Source organism: Nicotiana tabacum, chromosome 13 (genome assembly GCF_000715075.1).
Source record: "Nicotiana tabacum cultivar K326 chromosome 13, ASM71507v2, whole genome shotgun sequence".
Classification (NCBI taxonomy): domain Eukaryota; kingdom Viridiplantae; phylum Streptophyta; class Magnoliopsida; order Solanales; family Solanaceae; genus Nicotiana; species Nicotiana tabacum.
Genome location: NC_134092.1, coordinates 94,928,678 through 94,948,566, shown reverse-complemented (window position 1 = coordinate 94,948,566; position 19,889 = coordinate 94,928,678). Strand labels below are relative to the sequence as shown.

At 34.6% G+C, this 19,889-nt stretch overlaps 1 protein-coding gene across 1 annotated transcript; it reads left to right on the top strand.

Moving 5' to 3' along the window:
• Positions 1–7,221: 7,221 nt before the first annotated feature.
• On the top strand, positions 7,222–14,806 carry LOC107801362 (nuclear cap-binding protein subunit 2). The gene is made up of 8 exons (XM_016624670.2): positions 7,222–7,374; positions 7,540–7,763; positions 10,577–10,715; positions 10,792–10,825; positions 12,591–12,704; positions 14,008–14,061; positions 14,176–14,282; positions 14,574–14,806. Exons 1-8 carry the CDS (start codon positions 7,357–7,359, stop codon positions 14,646–14,648), a joined length of 765 nt encoding a protein of 254 aa, XP_016480156.2. The 5' UTR covers positions 7,222–7,356; the 3' UTR covers positions 14,649–14,806.
• The last annotated feature ends 5,083 nt before the right edge of the window (positions 14,807–19,889 follow it).

Genomic DNA, 19,889 nt, shown 5'->3' with positions numbered 1-19,889 from the left:
GTATTCCAACTTTCAGAATCGGATTCCGACCCCAATAACAAAAAGTCAACCCCCCTTGTCAAACTTCCCAAATTTTTTAACTTTCGGTATTTCAAGCCTAATTCCACCACGAACCTCCAAATAATTTTATGGACACGCTTCTAAATCCAAAATCACCATACGGAGCTATTAAAATCATCAAAATTTAAATCCGAGGTCGTTTACATATAAGTCCGCATCCGAACACTTGTCTAACTTATAATTTTCAATTATGAGACTAATTGTCTCATTTCACTCCGAATTCCTTCCGGACCCGAACCAACTACCCCGATAAGTCATAAATCAACTGTAAGGCATAAATTGAACAGTAAATGGGAGAACGGGACTGTAATACTCAAAACGACCAGCCGAGTCGTTACACATCTTCATTATTTATTTTTCTTTTTCTAGGATTTCGATCCTTAGAGCCCAATGGTCTGCCACGCTTTAGGCTTGATTTTGACTCATTAGCTATGACACTAGAAGATTGTCCAACAGGGACATCAATACGGATTGAAGCATTCTCTGCAAGGATAAGTGATTTCGTTATCCTTTTCAGATACGTAAATGCGTCTGCATTTGATTTGATATTTTCTGCAAATGAATAATCTTTTACACCTCTTTTTCGCAAATAGAGGCACGTGGATCAAGATGAGATAATGATAGATTTTCCCACAAAATTTCTCGTTTGGTTTCACCATTTTCTCCCCCCTAATTTTGGGGAAAATATCTCATCGAATCGACAATCTGCAAATCGAGCAGTGAACAAATCTCTCGTTAATATTTCGAGGTAGCAAATAATGGAGGGCGATTCAAACCCAAAATATATTCCTAACCTTCTTTGGGGACCCCATCTTGGTGCGATATGGCTGTGCTACAACAACATATACTGCGCATCCAAATTTTTTTAAATGGGATATATTAGGTTCATGACCCAAAACTAATTGCAACGGGAAATATTTATGATAATTTATCTGTCTGAGACGAACTAGCATTGCTGAATACAAAATGGCATGACCCCAAACAGAATTGGGAAACCACGTTTTCATGAGTAACGGTCTTGCTATCAATTGCAGACGTTTAATCAAAGACTCTGCAAGGCAGCCTCGTTGTTTGGTGTGATTTGACGCTTCGAGGGTGTTTGTATGATGTTTTAGGACTTGTTGGTATATTTGGTGGACTCCCAGAGGCCTCGAGTGAAGTTCGGACCATGTTCGGCACATTTCGGGTCTTTGAGACTATAGCTGAAGTGCTGGTTTATCAGTTCTGATTCTTCTACGCATTCGTGAAAGTGTTCCCCCGTTTGCGTAGAGTAGTCTGAGATTTGCTGGAAGATTACCCTTCACGTTCGCGAAGGAGGCCACGCGTTTGCGAAGGGGCAAGACTTGGTGCTCTGCGATCACGGACTGGTTTACGCGTTCGCGATGAGGAAGGCAGTCTGGGGTGAGACTCACACGTGGTCTACGCACTCGCGAGAAGGTCTTCGCAATCACGAAGCTTGAGAACCCTTGTGCACTACGATCGCAAATTGGAATTCGTGTTCGCGTAAGAGGAAATCTGGGCAGTAGCATCTTTGTGCTTCGCGAACGCGAGGAATTTTTCGCGTTCGCGAAAAAGGAATTAACTGTGCATCAGACTTAAATTCCAAATTGAGGGTTTTCATCATATTTCACAATTTGGACTTAGAGAGCTCGATTTAAGGCGAATTTTCGAGGGTTTTTCAGAAGGATTATTGGGGTAAGAGTTCTTAACTCGTTTTTTTATTAAATTCCCTTAATCTATCATTGATTTTATCATTTAATTAAGAATTTAGGTTGAAATATTGGGGAACATTTGAGGAACTTCTTAGACCGAATTTTGGAGATTTGAGAGAGATTTTGGTATCGGATTTGTGTAATTCTTGTATGGTTGGACTCGATATCGAATGGGTATTCGTATTTTATAATTTTGGTTGGGTTTCGAGATGTGAGCCTAGGTCGATTTTTTGGAACGATTTTTCCAATTCTTGCAAAAATTATTATTTCATTATTTAAACTAGCTTCTTATAGTTATATTTATAGTATAAAATTATTTTGGCTAGATTCGAGCCGTTCGGAGTTGAAAAATTGAGTTAAAGGCCTTCTAATTGATTGATTGAGTGTAGTTTGAGGTAAGTGACTTGTGTGACCTTGTGTGAGAGAAATTTCCCTTAGGATTTAATATTGTGGCGATAATTTGTGATATGTGAAGGCCGTGTACGCAAGGTGACGTGCGTACAAGGGCTAAATGTTAGAAATTCCGATTTTATCTACGTAATTTTCTTTTCATGCCTTAATTGAGTTACCTAGCATGTTGTAGTCATTATGTTTAGCCTAATTTCACATGTCTACTTGTCTTATCTTCTATTTGCAACTTGTAACACATGTTTAGTTGAATTACTTGCTTTTCTTGATTTCTGTATTCATTACTTAACTGTGAAATTCTTTACTTGAAATTGCTATCCTTGAAATATCTTGTTGTTGAGTTTGGCATTGAATTGCAAGGTTGTGGTTCTTTTGAGGCATGGTGTAAGTTGTGAAATATCATAGTTGTTGTATTTTGGCTTTCGTATTATTGTTGAGGTGATTGTTTGGTTGTTTGCACGAGATTTCTGCCATGCAGTTGTTATTGTTTGCATGAGGTTTCTGTCGTGTCATCGTGATTATTGATACGCATGTGGTGGTATAAGGTTTGGGTATTGAAACGCATGCAGTGAGATACAGTGGGCTTGATACGCGTGGCTAGTAGGGAAACTACTAGAAGCCATGCGGTGTGATAAGGTGGGCTAAAACGTGGGATGCTATTTCGGAAAAATAATTTTTAAAACCAAATATAAAGGCTCCCGCGGTGATATAAGGAAAGACTATGATTTGTTTTTACGATTTGAGACTACGAGGCGGTACCTCGGGAGTGCCCCAGTTGATCTTCTTTATCTGCTGTATTGTTTGGTTCTTGTTTCCTTAACATGTAAAGTTCTTATTTTCCTTTCGTGTTGTATTAGCTTTCCTTGATTCCGTGTTGTAATTTCCCGTAAATTCTTTATTGTTCACTTTCCTGTCATTTTCATTATATCATTATATCTTTTGTCTTGTTTCTTATTATCTCCAGTAGGGCCTTGACCCGACCTCGTCACTACTCTACCGATGTTAGGCTTGACACTTATTGGGTACCGTTGTCGTGTACTCATACTACGCTTCTACACATGTTTTGTGCAGATCCAGGTACATCCTATCAGCCTTGATATTAGTGCGATGTGTTGCTGCTTTGGATACTTCAAGGTACACCTGCTCGCGTCTGCATGCCTTGAAGTCTGCTTTTATCTTGTTCCTTTATATTTTTGTAGACAGTGATGTATAAGATTGTTCAGCATTGTATCTAGAGCTTGTGATTTATATCTCACCGGATTTTGGGAAATTATACGTATTGAGCTTATAGTCTATTGATGAAATTGTTGAAGTTTTGAAATTTCAGTTTTTATTTGATGTTTCCGCATATTGTTAGGCTTACCTAGTCTTACAGACTAGGTGCCGTCATGACATCATACAGAGGGGATTTGGGGTCGTGACAAGGATGTCCCAATCGATCATGTCAAAGTATAAAAGTATTGGAATCAATAGCCTTTTGGTTTACGATAGAATGTGCCTCAATTGTATTCACTCTTGTCCAATACATGCCATAAGACAGAGATAGAACTTCTCAATAACCCTTTCTGGCCAGAGACATTCTTGGTAACGATGAGATATTCAAGATTATTCTCATCTATTGTCTCAATATGATATCCATTTTGGCGGATATCTTTAAAACTCAACAAGTTCCTCCTAGACTTGGAGGAGAATATTACATTGTCTATGATAAATATTATTCCCTCCGGTAAAGTTATAGTAGCTCTTCCAAAGCCTTCAGTTAAATTACTACCACCAAAAATTGTAGTAACATTTGCCTTACACATATTTAAATGAGAGAAATATTTTTTTCTCTTTGAATATTGTACGTGTCATACATGAATCAATTAAACAAATATTTTTATAATTGAATTTTGATCCAAGTTTGCTTCCCATGATTTAACATACAAAAGAAATATACGAATAAATATTAATATTTTCAAAAAAAAAGAAAAAAAATAAAGTTAAACTAATGATCAATAATAATTTTTTAATACAATTTCAAGCAAACTCTATTATGATACAAACAATTACGTAGCTAAAACAAATATAGTGATGCACTTACACAGTAAGAAAACATTGCGGACCGAAATCTATTAAATATATGCGCAATGATATATTCATTTAATATGTCGATAATCACTACTTCGAACTTTTAGTATGACACTTTCTTTGATTGAACAACTTAATTAGAAAACAAATACCGCATTTCGGTTCAAAAGTTCCGTACGGTACCACTTCACTTAAAACCAATCCTATTTAAAATACGGAAAAGTTTTAGCAAACAGTGGTATATAAAAGTAAATCAGATGATGTACTAAGAGTACGAGCTTAAATGTTACCTCAAAAGTAACATGGTCAATAAATGAAGTAAACAGTAGGTAAACCTTTACCTCTTTTTCCTGAAAGCAAAGTAAAAAAAACCATAGATTCTTGTTGGTCATTAAATAAGATCAATATTCATAAAGTCAATAAACTTTGGAGGCTAAATTTTAACCTTGCCGTATTGCATCTGTTAGCGAATAACAAACAAACTAAAACCAATTACTTTATTCAATGAAGTATTATACTAATTCGACATACTGATTAACACTAATTGTGAAACTACTATTCATGTAAATTACGATAATTACATGATGTTTATTACTAGCTAATACGAATAAGCAAAAATTAAAATTAAACTACTCAATCTTCTTTAATTATGGATCCATCATCGATCAAATGGTCTATTTTTTCATTTGGGTGATCAAAAAGGTTTGTCTTGGCGATGTCAAATTCATTGTTAGAGACAGAATTAGCTTCAAGGTCTTTATTCTTTAAAGATGCTTGATAAAACTCAACAAAATGTCTTGGTGTACCACAACTATTTGCCCAATGCCCCTTTCCACCGCAACGATATCATTCAGTTTCTGAACTCTTTGCATTTAGCTTTTCATATTTCCTTTTTGCACTTTTGGTGGTTATTTTTCTTTGGGGATGATTAACACCAAGGAAATTTCTTCCTTGGCCACGACCACGACCATGACCACGACCACAAACAGGGCCACGATTTTTTTCACGCTTAACATAACGGGAATACACCTCATTCACTTCATGCAATAGTGTATTCCAAGTGGGTCGATTATCATGATTTCTCATGAGCAATTCATTGTTTCGTTCAGCCACAAAGAGAAAAGAAGTCAGCTCAGAGTACTTCTTGAAACCTTTCTCTCGATACTGTTGTTGCAGGACCATATTGGAGGCATGAAACGTTATGAAAATCTCTTGAAAGAAAGGGTAACATATTAGCATTATGGGTGTTCAAATCGAACCGGAAAACCGCACCAAACCGAAAAGTCAAACCAAACCGATTAAAAAACCCGACTAGGTTTGGTTTGATTTGGTTTGGTATTGAGTAAAAAAATCCGAACCAAACCGACATATAAATATATATTTGTTTTATATATACTTTAAGACTTTATCTAGAATTTTGTTTAAAAAATGTCTAGAAATATTTAGGATCGTCTCATGAGATGTAATATTTGATAGAACTACGGGATATAATATTTAATAGAACTATAAAGTGCATTTATTTTTATTTACTTTAAATAATAGATTGTATCACTTTCTTATTATGTGTTATTGAAATGCGTCAATCATCTTTTTGTTCTTTCATATTCATATGTCAAGATTTATTATATGTTTTTCGAATTTGAAGTGGAATTTCGATAATTTAAAATTACATAGAAATATCATTATTTAGGTATCATATTGATTTTTATGTTTAATTATTAAATTTGGTTAACCCTAAAAGCGTACATCAACCAAAAATTATTGGTAGACGACTAAGAAAATAAACTATTATGTGTTACTAAAAACAATTCTCCCATAAGATCACTTTAATAGATCATATATATTTTTTAAATTTTTAGTAAACATATATTCACTTATTAAAATTTTATCTATAACTTTAGTAATGCAAGATTGAAATAATATTCATGTAACTAAAAAAACACGAAAAATCCGACAAAACCGAACCAATCCAAACTGATATAATTGGTTTGGTTTGGTTTTGATAAAATCTGAACCAACCCGGTCCATGCACACTCCTAATCTCCATAGAGTTTCAATTTAGAAGTAATTCTGAACATCACCGAATTATATTCAGAAACAGGTTTAAAGTCTTGGAGCCTCAGATGAGCCAATCATATCGTGTTTGTGGAAGTATGACAAACTTTAAGTTGCCATATCTTTCCTTTAAGCCATCTCACAAAATAAGTGGATCTTTGATTGTGATATATTTTATTTTCAACCCTTCATCAAGCTGATGGCGCAAGAAAATCAAGGCCTTAGCACAGTCTTGGGTAAATGCTTTACTTTTATCTCTATTGGCGTCTCCAAGATCCATTGCATCCAAATGAATTTCAACATTCAACACCCATGATATATAGTTATTGTCCGAAATTTCAAGGGCAATGAACTTTCGTTTCATAATATCAGTCATAATTAAAAGAGGAGAAAAATTATACCTTAGTATTCTCAAAGAGTTTCTTGAGACGGTAGAGTTTCGTGCTGATAATAAAACAATAAAGGAAAAGAAGAATATTGCAAAGAAAAGAGAGATACTTCTATTGATTTTGGGATAATTTACAGTGGGATAAAACCTCTTTATTTATAGGGAAAAAATGACTTAGCCATAAAGTAATAAACTCTCTAAAAGATAGACATTGACTTAGAATACAATTCTATTTATAACAGATTGGACATTTTTTTTACTTTATCAAACATTTTTCTACCTTTCAAGTTATCAAAAAAGTGATGGAAATAGAATAAAATAGCTATTTTTTATTTCTCTAACTGAAAAAGTTAGTTGTTCATTCCTTGGTTTTGCATAAATTAGCCTACCCATTACATGAAGAGAGACGAACAGAACAAAAGAAAAACAAGTGAATTCACATAATCTAGGTGTACCCATTTTTGACCGAATAATTTTAAATGTACTGCAGGGAAGAAAAAAAAAGGAAACAGGTAGTGCCTTGAACTAAGAAGAGCATCGAAGTGTCAGTTTTCAAACTTAAGGGGTCTAAGTGGTTATTTAACCCCTTTAACTTATTTGCTTTGATTAACACGCATTTTGTTTCTTCTTCTTCTTCTTCTTGATACCCTAGAGCAAAACGTAATGGCTTCTTTGTTCAAGGTAATATGAACGCCAGTGTTCTTTGGCTTTTGTATACCCGGGATGTTTGTTCAATAAGCAATTTGTCCAATGATTTAATGTTCTTAAGTTGTTTTTTCGGTGGATTGTGCTAATGCCGGGGGTGGGTGGGTCTGCTCCCCCTTCTCTGCTGTTTCATTCTCTTAGGATTTAGCCAAGATTTCAGCATATAGGGATAGAAGGTTTCCAGGAACACAAGAAGAATTTGAAGATGCTTTGCTAAAGGCGACAACTGTTTATGTGGGGAACATGTCCTTTTACACAACAGAGGAGCAAGTATATGAGCTGTTCTCTCGTGCTGGAGAGATTAAAAAGATAGTTATGGGATTGGATAAGAATTGCAAAACTCCTTGCGGGTTCTGCTTTGTAATGTATGGCCTGAACCTTGCTTTCACTCTCCAATTTCTTTCATTTTGTGTTGCTAACTTTTGACCGTATAATTTCTTCTCCAATTAATCAGTATGGATATTGATATTATGTATTTGTCATTTGTTCACGCCACCCGATGAATATAAGAATCATGTTCTCCTCTCTACTCCTACAAGTATCAATCAACTCTTATTCCCCTTGTCTTAAGAATTAGATGACACGTTTACTGTCCTGTGGATTAATACAAGGAACTTAGTAAGTATTCTGAAGATTATTAAAGAGGCTTATACCACAATAATTTGATCTGATTCAGTCGAATGTCCCCGAAGGTGCCATTTGATCTGATTCAGTGTAGTGTTTAATGTACTTTGACATGCTCTCTATAGTTATATTAGCATATTATATGTCATTTTACTAAGTCTGACATCCATTAAGTGCAGTCAAAGACCCCCTAGGTTTTCCAAGAAAGGACAAGATACTTGGTAGAGGCAAGGGGTCAATATAATTTTTTTTGGTTTTCTTTTTTGTGCGAAGTTGGCTGTGTTGGAGTTAGCAGTGGCGGAGCCAAAATTTTCACTAAGGGGAGTCAAAATATAAATAAGTAAGCATGCGAAGAAATCAAGGGGAGTTAACATATAGTATACGTTCATAAAAATAACAATTTAATCTATCTATGCCGCCGTGTAATTTTTCGACAAAGGGGTGTCAATTGACTCCTCTTGCTAATGAGTAGGTCCCGTACTGGGAGTAAGGCCAATGACATAGGCATAAGGCAAGATTGTTGTCTGCTGAATATAGTGGATGAACTTTGTTTTTTCTTACTTGAAAGCAAAAAGCTAGTTTCGGTTGTTCCTTTGGTGCATAGGCACTGTACGAGTAGATATTTCAACCTACAGGGTTCAAGCTGAGAGGTGCTATTAAATTTGTGTTAAGATAGGATGATATGAAGGTGGCTTGAGAGTGAACGATGGGGCTAGATGTGTGAGGAAAAGCTAAATTTAAAAGAAGCGGTAGCAGTGGAAGAGCACATTGCATTGAGCTGTATAATTTTAATGTCTGATGTTCTTAGGGCATATGAAACAAAAGGACGGGAGGCAAGATTATCATATGGTGACCTTGTCAAGTCTTTGGTTAATACAGTTGGATAAGCATGAAGTTTGCTATTGAGAGTAGAGAAGGTATTAGGCAGATTTCTAGTGAAGTCAGATATGAGTATTTGGATCTTTTGAAGAAAGACCTAGGATATCTTAAAAGGAAAAAAGCCAAAAAGATGGAAACCTGAATGAGAAAATGGAAATGTTCAACTTTTCATCAAAAATGAAAAAGTATTAAATCTTTTAGAAGTCTAGGTACAAAAAAGCAGGGACTTACAAAAAATTGAAATAATGATCTATCTTATTTTGACATAACGATCAATGTCAAACTTTGTCATGGAATTTTTGAATTTAAAGAGTCCTAGACAGGGAAGGGATATGCAGGAGAAAAGAAAAGAGAGAAGAAGGGAGGAAAGTATTTATTATTTCTATTGTATTTAGTTGGAGAAAAATGAAATGTGCGACTATTATTCGACACTAATCCCCAGATATGTAGCTATTTTGTTACCAATAAAAAGAATATGTAGCTATTTTGTTCATAATCCTCAAATCCTTATTGATATTACAAAAAGTCTAGTAAAATGGGGTCTTAGTTCTTCATGTTTCTGCTACTTTTAACTGAAAAGGAAACCTGGCTCCTATTTGGTAGAAAAGAAAAGGAAAATTTCCCTCCTATTTTTTTCTTAATCCTTTTCTTCCTTTTTTCAAGTCCAGGGTTGGTTTACTTTGTCTTCAGGTCTCACAACAAAAAGTTGGAGTATTTTGGCTGTGCCGTCTTTTATGTTATCTCTTGTTCCACTCAGTTGTCGCTCATTTGTTACCTTCTTAATGATATCATTAATGAGGAAAGAAGAGAGTTTCTAGCCTGAAAGTTAGAGAAAGATTAATAGATTCCTTACAAAAACGAAACCAAATTAGCATAACGTAAAAGTAGATCCCAGTTCTTGCTTTAAAAACCCAATGTACTATTTATGTATTTGCAACTTCCTGCCATAATATTTCTTTGATGACTTGCAGACCATTTTTTCCAATATTTCAAGAAACTTTCATAGGTTATGGTGTTTGTTTAGGTTGTATTTCTTTGGGATGCCTGGGTGGTAGGTAGTGGGTGGTTGGTGGATTTGTATTAGGAAAGTAAATCTGCTTCTTTGCATTCTATCTTGTTGCCCTGTTCCAAGTATGTCAAATTTTGCCACATTTGGTCTGCATTTCTTTTGTGAGTAGGACTGTTGCTGACGTACTCCCTTTGTGCCATTTTAATTGACTTGGGTTGACATTGACAAAGTTTAAGAACAAATATTTGAATGAATTATTATATTAGGTTTGAGGGCAAGGAGTTCAAATAATATTTAACTGCAAAAAGGAGAGAAATTGTTGAAATGATGTCAGATAAATAAGTAGTATATATTTATGCCAGAGTAATAAATTGCCATTAGGAATGAAAGGAGTGTATCACGAGCTTTTGTCTCTTCAGTGCTGTCATTGTTTCTGCAGTTATAAGCAAAAACCTATTTGCTCATAACTTCTTTTGATGGTTGAAGTAAATTCTATTTATAAACACCAAGATGGTATTAGGTGTACATTATAGTTTTACTTGTATACCTTTAGGTTTATCCCCCATTCAACCCTTTCGCATTCAAGGGAAAGAGGCCAAAGAAAAAAATAAAAGAAGGCAAGGAGAATATCATTTGCATCTGTAATAACTGTAAAACTATTTTCAGGTTCTACTCTAGGGACGATACTGAAGATTCTGCCAAATATATCAGTGGCACAATTCTTGATGATCGCCCTATCCGTGTGGATTTTGACTGGGGATTTCAAGAAGGTAGGCAATGGGGCCGTGGTAGGAGTGGTGGACAGGTAATCTCCTTAGTGGTTCATCCTTTTATCTTGAGATTCATGCTAGCATGTGATCTGATTTACATCTTTTTTCCAGGTGCGCGATGAATATCGTACTGACTACGATCCAGATATCCTTCTCTTCAGTTGATAAGCATGGATTAACAACTTTCTTTCCATTCTTTTAACTATTTTTATATTTTTTTTCCAGAGAAAATATGTTTTGGTCCTATCATGGCCTAAAGTGATGAACATTGCAACTGAATGGACACTGGATTGGGAATAAAAAGGCATGCAACTATTAGGACAAAGTTAGTCAACTATACTTCGTGTTATGCAGAAGGATATCTAATAGTGAAGTTTCCACAAATGTTATGTACAGTGATCAGTAAAAAAGTAGGGAAGTGTGTAAAAATCTACTAAAACTTGGTATACTTTTGATTAAAAAAAAAGAATCCGTTAAAACTTGGAATATTTTCAGCTTGAAAGATTTATGCCAGTTAGTAAACTTGGAGTATTTACTCAGTAAGTAAATTGAGAAAAAGGATGTAATTTAATGGATTTAAACATTTTATTATTATGTAGACATGTACTTATTTTAAAAATTGTTATGTACATATGTGTATAACTTGTATATATGGTAAGGATAACTCAAGTGGTACTTGACAAGATAATATGTGTATTTGTGTAAATCATTGTACTGGTTATTCTTTGTTGATGCAACATCATAGGTCACTCAAGTGCCTCCTAAAGAAGTATTTATATAGTATTTATTCAGTAAGTACTTACCCTAGAAGTAGCTGTGGGCTATGTTGCTCGGACTCTCCAAAAATGTTGTCGGGTGCGTGTCGGATCCTCCAAAAGTAGTGCATCAACATTTTGGAAAGTTCGCGCAACATAGGCTGTGGGGCATCAAAAGTCTGGTGGATCAGATTCTATTGTCTTTTTCAGGTTCTGTGTCACCATCTAAAAGAACACAACCCTCCACATCTAGTTACTAGATAAGATAGTGGTTAAAACAAAAGCTTCTTTCCTCTTGTGATCATAAGATTCTAGAGCATTTTTTCTCAAGTACTTAGTCACCCTGATTTTTCGTAATTGCATTTTGCTTTGGGTGAATGAACCTAGTGGTCTCAAACGTGTCTCAAACGCTTCATTTTTCTGCATCCTTCTCCTGTGGTTGTAGGATAATTGACTTGACGAAAGAAATGGAAATTTCATCTTGTCGCCAGTGGGATGATTGCAAAGTTTTAACAAGGCAATGGTTTTCTTCGTTATTTATGTTACAAGGAAGTACCTCGAAGTAGATCTTCATTTATTCTTGTGTCATTAGTGTAAATGACTATTCTTCTGTCATTAATCAAGGATAGGAAAGATGGTTGACAGTGTTTACATGGTTTTCTAATATATACCCCCTCAGTCCTAATTTATGTGACACTCTTTCCTTTTTAGTCGGTCCCAATAAGAATGATACCTTTCTATATTTAGTGACAATTTAACATTATAATACCCATTTTACCCTTATTGAGATGAATTATGGCATACAAATATCTATGCCTCATTTATTACCACTAAGTTTCAAAAATCTTTCTTCTTTTCTTAAACTTCATGCCCAGTCAAACACCATCACATAAATTGAGACAGAGGGAGTGTGTTTTAAGAATTATGGTTTAATTCAAACAAAAGACTTAACGCTTAATCCATGAATGTACACAGAAATGTGTTATACTTTATGGTTAATCAATTGAGTAAGTTTTCATCACCTTATCTGACGAATGGTTGAAACTCTTGTATGATAGTCCGAGCTACAGTGTTTAAGACATCATTTTTTCCTTTCTTTCTCCATTTAATATTTAAGAATTTTGAGCTGTCTTCGAATACCTTAACTAGTTATACGTCGAGGTGGTTATGGAAAATTGGTCCAAAAGGAGTTGGAAGCACAAAGGCAGCTAGTGGATTATGGTACAGGATCATTGGGCGCTTACCCACCAGTTATGCCGCCACCTCACTGTAAGTTTGAGGGCTCTGAACTTAGTCATCAGTTCTTTCTTTCATAATATTCTTTCTTGCTTCTTAGCAAAGAGCTTCGTTCTCTCAAATTAATTTGATAATATGTGGAATATGAAATGTAAAGACTGCAATATTTTCGTCTTCTTTCTATTCCTTTTCCAAAAAGGAAAATGTTATTGCATTTGATTGAAGAGTCAACTTGAAGCGCCTCTTATCTGCAGATTTAGATTTACTTCTACAGGACTTGTGTGTGCTTTAATGCAGTAGAAAGCTTTTGATTTTAGCTGGGGGTACAACTGGCTCTAAGTAATGCTAGTGTTTTAGTACTCCCTCCGTCTCATATTATCAGTCGTGGTTACTAAAAATAGTTGTCTCAAATTATTTGTCATTTTAGAAGTTCAAGACAAAATTAATTATTTTTTTCCTTTCTTACCCTTAGTAATAATTATACTTGAAGACTACAAACACCTCAATTATGGATAACTTTGTTCAAATACCAATGAAGAAAGATTAAATATTAAGACATGAACAAGGGTAAAGTAGTCAAAATTCCATCCTAATTAATTTTTCTTAAGGGACGTGTACAAGAGAATCATGACAGATAATTTGAGACGGAGGGAATAGTTGGTTTGGTGGTGAAGTTCTTCTGAGTTGTTATTATCTGCTTGTTTCAATGTTGATTCCACAACTTGTCAATTTGTTGCATGACACCACACTAGTTCGAGTATATATGCCTTTTATATAATGGGTTGGGTTATAGTTAAGCTGTCACAGGAATGATAGTTTTGATATCAACTAATGCTGTAAGCATAATGTCTACATTCTGAATGCTCCATTGCGAATGAAATGAGTACGACTAGAAGAATTGTATAAGTTTGAGCACTGGTTGCATGGCAACTTCTGGTTGTTAATGATTTTGGTTTTGTTCCAGTTCTAAATTTTGAGCTAGCCGTATTCTTCCCTATAATTAAACTGGCTTTTTCCAAATTCGTGCTGTGTTTCATTAATCTATTGAAAATCAGATTTAACTTGAGATTTCTCTAACGAGGAAAAGTGAAAGGCAAAGATTGAAACAACCCCTTTAGTATTTCAAATCAAGCTTTGAATAGCTGATCCACCGGACCTTCAAGCTCCATTGAATTTTTCTTGCACTTTCAATAACTTCACAGCATCACAGTTTATATGCCATGCTCAAACTTGGTTATGCCTTAGGTTTTGCAATACAATATGATAGATAATAAAAATGGTACTCTTGTAGACTTTTTACTGTGTCTGGCGATTACTGATACAATAAAAACTGCAGATGGTAGGCATGGTGTAAATCAAGGCCATGGAGGTTCTTATCGACACGGTAGAGGTATGCTTTTCAAAGCTTTTGATTCAGTTCTAATGCTCTACATCATTGTATTTTTCTATCTTTTGTTTCAGTATAGTAGACTTAACAAACAACTCTGTCTTATGAGGAAAACAGACTATCATCGCAAGCGACACAGGGAAGATGACCACCATCGGTCAGATTATCCAAAGAGGAGTTACGACCGTGAATCTCGAAGAACCTCTGATCATGAGTCCAGACCGGTATTTTCTTTTATACCTAAGCTACATCTTTTATTGCTTTGCTTTTTTTTCACCAGCATGTCCTGTTCCATCTTTTCATATGTACTCTGTGCTCGCCACTGAAACTGAAATAATGTAAAATTGGACAATGAAACAAAGTCTTTGTGGATATTAAAGAAGCAAGTTCCCTGATTTTAGCTTGTGATTTAACGAATAAGAGGTTGAGCTTCAAATCTTTTGCCTCTATTGTTTGTCCCCTCTTCGGTTTTAGTGATATTTGTTGTTGCAATGTGACATTTTCTTTTGCTGCAGGAGAAGAATCCACGTTTCCGTGAGAGTGGTAATTCTGATGAAGAGGATGATGATGATAGGAAGCGGCGTACTTAGTTTTATTTCCAGATGTAGATTGCTCGGAGGAGTGTGTTACTATAAAAGAGTTGTAAGACCTGCTCTCGCCTTGTGCTTACACAATTGAAATGTACTTCAAAACGTTTTTTTGCAATCCTTGCTTCTCACTCTCTTATTTTTACCTTCTTTCCTATGTATTTCTGATGGTGTCATTGATGAAGTTGATCCCTCAGTGTACCCTAAAGTATCATTTTGTCTAGCTTTATTAAAAGCGATCACTCCGTGCTCAACTTAAATAACCCTTTACTTTTGCACACACCCCCCCAAAAAATGGAAAACGGATATTGTTCTTCAATGTTGTTTTTATGCTCTCTAGCTGTTATTTTGTCCAAATTCTGCCTTAATCAAAACTGGCGGTAAGAGACGAATCCCTTATCCCCCTCAAAAAAATGACTGTAACAATACTTTGAAACTTTTTTTCGGGTAGGGTAGGCTTGAGTTTGTAGTGTTTCAAATTACTCATAACTAGAGCAATACCAAAAGAAATTCTAACATCAAAAATTAACTTGAAAAGAAAATTAAAGAATACAAGAAAAAAAAAAATTTAAAAGGAAATTAAGCATAAAGAAGAAAAATGCAAACGTGGAAGAGAGTGAGTGTTAAAGGAATTTGTTTTTGTATTTTTTATTTTGCAGACAAAGGTCTAAAGTGTATTTGTTACTCGGTAAACGACAAAGAGAAAAAAATTACGAAATTAGGATAAAGATATAAAAAAATGTTAACTTTTGAGATTTTTAGTTTCAGAATTTATTATGAGTTGACTTTTGGATATTTAAGTTTCAAAAAAGAATTTATTTAGCATTAGTTGACTTTTTTGATATGCAAAAATTATTAAAAATAAGTCTGAAGCCATACAAAAAGGAAAATAATAATAACAAAGCAATTCTTTAGTCAACACACATTTATTGTAGGAACCAAATCGAAAAGGACCAAATACTTTTCCTTATTATGAGTCTATTCCAAAATGAATTACATATAACTTTAAATTTTTTATTTTAATTATTTTATCCTTAATGAGAAATTTTTATATTCACATAAATACTATGATCCCACAAATTAAGCTTTTAAGATCACAATTTGAAAAAAATTTATTTTTTCTTAAAATTCGAGGGGAGCATATATGAGTATTTCCTATTCTTTCTTATTTGTAACTTATGTTTATGTATCTAGTCCAACTGAAATAGGAATTTTAGGATTTTTGACATTAACGATCTTACTCACTTTTTCATTAATTATTTTATTTCTCTTATAAATATTTTCACATTGCAATTTTTATTATTTTGAAATCATGAGTTGTAAATCATCACTTCACATTTATCAATTAGGTGGGGTTTATATTAAATTGTCACGACCCAATTCCCATCATAGACCGTGATGGCCGCCAATACTGCCGTTAGATAAGCCAACAATTAAAATCAATACGCCGATAAATAATTCAAAACGCGTCTCGAAACAAATAATGAAATAAAAAACCGAAAATGTTCATTTTCATAGTAAAATACTGATATTATTTTAAATGTATGAACGTGATCAAGATATAAATTCAGATATCACAACAGAATACAACCGAGAATAAGAATCTAAACCCCCAAAACTCGGTGTCACAGGTGCACTAGCATCGACTAGAATATATAATACTGCTACAACCACTATCTGGAATAGAAAATAGACATAATATAGTAAATGAATAAGAAGGGGACTCCGTGTGCTGCGGATCATAACATTAAATGCAACACACCAAAAAGTCTCCTCAGCAGCTATACCTACGCGCTTAGATTACCAACCGAATGTACTTGTCTTAATACCTGCATAATTAGTACAAAAATATAGTATGAGTACATGAATCAATACGTACCTAGTAAGTATCTAGCCTAACCTCGAAGAAGTAGTGATGAAGGGTCGACATCAACACTTATTAGTGGTCCAATAATCAAAGTACAATAAAAGTAGACATGTATGAAACATGACAAATAAAGCAGTAAAAACAGATATATGTGCCTAACACATTCCACGACAGAAGAGTAAATACAAATTCCCAATTACCGAATACTACCTCGAATGGAATATATATAAGATCAATAGCCAATAAAATGTCACGTCTCAAGTCAGGAAGACTCATAGGTACGTTGATTCCTTATCGAATATTACGCAAGATTCTGTTGAGGTGAACGACCCGATCCCATAAGAATGATGGCGCGATATCCTGCCGTGGTCGTATGACGCGATCCCATAATAATAGTGTATATTTCCGAGATCGTACGACCCGATCCCATGATAATAATGTACACTGCCGAGGTCGTATAGTCCGATCCATAGATGCATCTCATAATACTGCCGAAGCAAGCGGCCTGATCCCATAATGGTAGTGTTGAGGCATTCAACCCGATCTCATAGGAATAGTAGAACTTTGACAGGTCACTGGCCCCACTCACGAATATATGTATGAGTTTTGTTTTCAAATTTTTTTTGGATAAATACGCACAACGCAGAAATTTTTTATAAAAGAAGGTATAATTTTCACAACTAATCAAGTAGCTTGTCAAATATCTAAAATAGAAAAGTTTGATACTCTATGCAAGTCTAGTCTCAGGCTAAAATAATAATTAAGATATTTAAACATGCAAGAATAACTCAAATAATATAATTAGAACATGGTGTGAGCCTAAGTCTACTCGAACATAATCAAGAATCTAGCATACCGACGAGCGCAAAACACACACTTAAATATGCTCGCTAGTCAAATATAGTATAATATAATATCGTACCACATGGATTGGATTTAAACAGTATTTTCGTAGTTTATTACTTGGTTGCTATCCAGGATGATCAACAATTGAGAATTATGTGATTAGAATCTACAATTAACTAAGAGTCTAACTTATTGACGAATGACACTCGAACAAAAGTAAGCAAGAAAGATATCAATAGGAGAAAATAGGGGTTGATTGGATAGGTGCAAGATACTTGTCTGGGATTTAACTCTAGTTAATTCACTTTTAAGGTTCAAGTGAGTCTCTCGAATTTACTCTATTATTAGTTTGAATATTCAGTAGAAACTCCTCTCTCGATTAAGTCTCAACCTCATAAGATGAATTAAGTTACGCTCGGTGAAGATATATAGGAATTCGTAGTGGATTAGTCTTTAGGAGAACCTCTTTCGATTATCCTCCTAACTAGGTCTAAACAATAATTCAACTAACCTCTTTCTATTATCCTCCTAACTAGGTCTAAACAATAATTTAACTAGCCTATTTCGATTACTAAGAAGAATCAATGAATTTAACCAACAAGATAATGCAAAAACATCACAAGTTATGCCTCTTTCGATTACATGAACATGTGAATATATATGCAATAATTAAAACACCCAAAATAATTCAATACTTGATAACTAGAGTTAATATCCACAAACAATTCTCAAAACACAAAATCCATCAATCCCTAAAGAGAACTACTCCATAGATATGGAGTAATTCATTACAAATAAGTTTAAGTTAAAGGAAAGCATAAACGATCCAAACTCTTGTCTTAAGTGAGGATTGAATCATGAAATCCTTGTGCTCTTGATTCTCCCCCTTCTCCTTAGCCTCCTTAGGTCTTAGATGTGTCAAAAGTCCCAAAAATAATATTTTTCCATGTATATATACCAAGTAGGGTCGGGCCCAAACAAACACACCTTCTCCTTCACAAAATAGGACTTTTCCCGGACAAGACGTGCGCGGCCGCACACCTGGGATGGTGCTCGCGCATTAGGCCGTGCACTTTGCGTAGTGTTCTGCCTCCCATGCACGCCCAGTGCGCGATCGCGCACCTGGGTGATGTCCGGCTCGATTCTTTGTTTCTCTTTTTGAATGCACTAGTGTCCGTTGATCCTCGAACTTGATTCCAACTTAGTCCTTGGGCTTTTACTCAGACTTCAAAGCTCTAAAATAGCGTGAATTCATCCCATAACATCTATATAGCTCGGAATCACTCCTACAAGGCATTAACATATAATTAGTGTAAAACACTAGCAATTAAGGTTCAAACTCAATTAAAGTGCATTAAACTAGAGTGCAATAAGTAACTAAAATACACAATTATATCCTACCATCAACACCCTATACTTAAACCATTACTCGTCCTCGAGCAATCAAACTACACTTTATAATGACACGACTTTTTAAAACAATTATCATAACTCATCATACCAAGAATATTTAAAATAGACTAAGCACTCTTACGTAACATCCTCGCCTCAAGATTTGACTCTAAAACACCACACATTATTTATAACTCGCTCACTTACTCTAACATAGAGGTCAACGATATTACCTTTCCTTCATGAAGTTGATCCCTCAGTGTACCCTAAAGTATCATTTTGTCTAGCTTTATTAAAAGCGATCACTTCGTGCTCAACTTAAATATCCCTTTACTTTTGCACACCCCCCCCCCCAACCCAAACAAAAAAAAATAAAAAACGGATATTATTCTTCAATGTTGTTTTTATGCTCTCTAGCTGTTATTTTGTCCAAATTCTGCCTTAATCAAAACTGGCGGTAAGAGACGAATCCCTTACCCCCCTCAAAAAAATGACTGTAACAATACTCGAGTTTGTAGTGTTTCAAATTACTCATAACTAGAGCGATACCAAAAGAAATTCTTACATCAAAAATTAACTTGAAAAGAAAATTAAAGAATACAAGAAAAAAAAAACTTAAAAGGAAATTAAGCATAAAGAAGAAAAATGCAAACGTGGAAGAGAGTGAGTGTTAAAGGAATTTGTTTTTGTATTTTTTATTTTAAAGACAAAGGTCTAAAGTGTATTTGTTACTCGGTAAATGACAAAGAGAAAAAAATTACGAAATTAGGATAAAGATATAAAAAAATGTTAACTTTTGAGATTTTTAGTTTGAGAATTTATTATGAGTTAGACTTTTGGATATTTAAGTTTCAAAAAAGAATTTATTTAGCAATATAGCCTCAAATTTGGAAAAAAATTTGTTGTGTACGCTCCAAATGAACATCCAGAATATTGGGGCTTGCGCCTAAGCGAACACCCAGAAGGTTGGGGTGTACGATACTTACTTCCCACAAGTACACTTCAGTGTATTTTTAATATGCTTCGCCCAAGACAAAAAATGCCTTTTAAAACATTGGATATGAGAAGTGTGCCATGTTGTGAATTTCACACTGTGGTTTATGTTCGATCAATTGATAATTATTGTCATCATGCTGTGT

Bases quoted from the DNA above. Each gene is read 5' to 3' on its own strand.
- LOC107801362 (XM_016624670.2), top strand. The intron at 7,764-10,576 runs GTATGGCCTGAA...AACTATTTTCAG, and splicing joins TGCGGGTTCTGCTTTGTAAT to GTTCTACTCTAGGGACGATA. The intron at 14,062-14,175 runs GTATGCTTTTCA...TGAGGAAAACAG, and splicing joins TTCTTATCGACACGGTAGAG to ACTATCATCGCAAGCGACAC.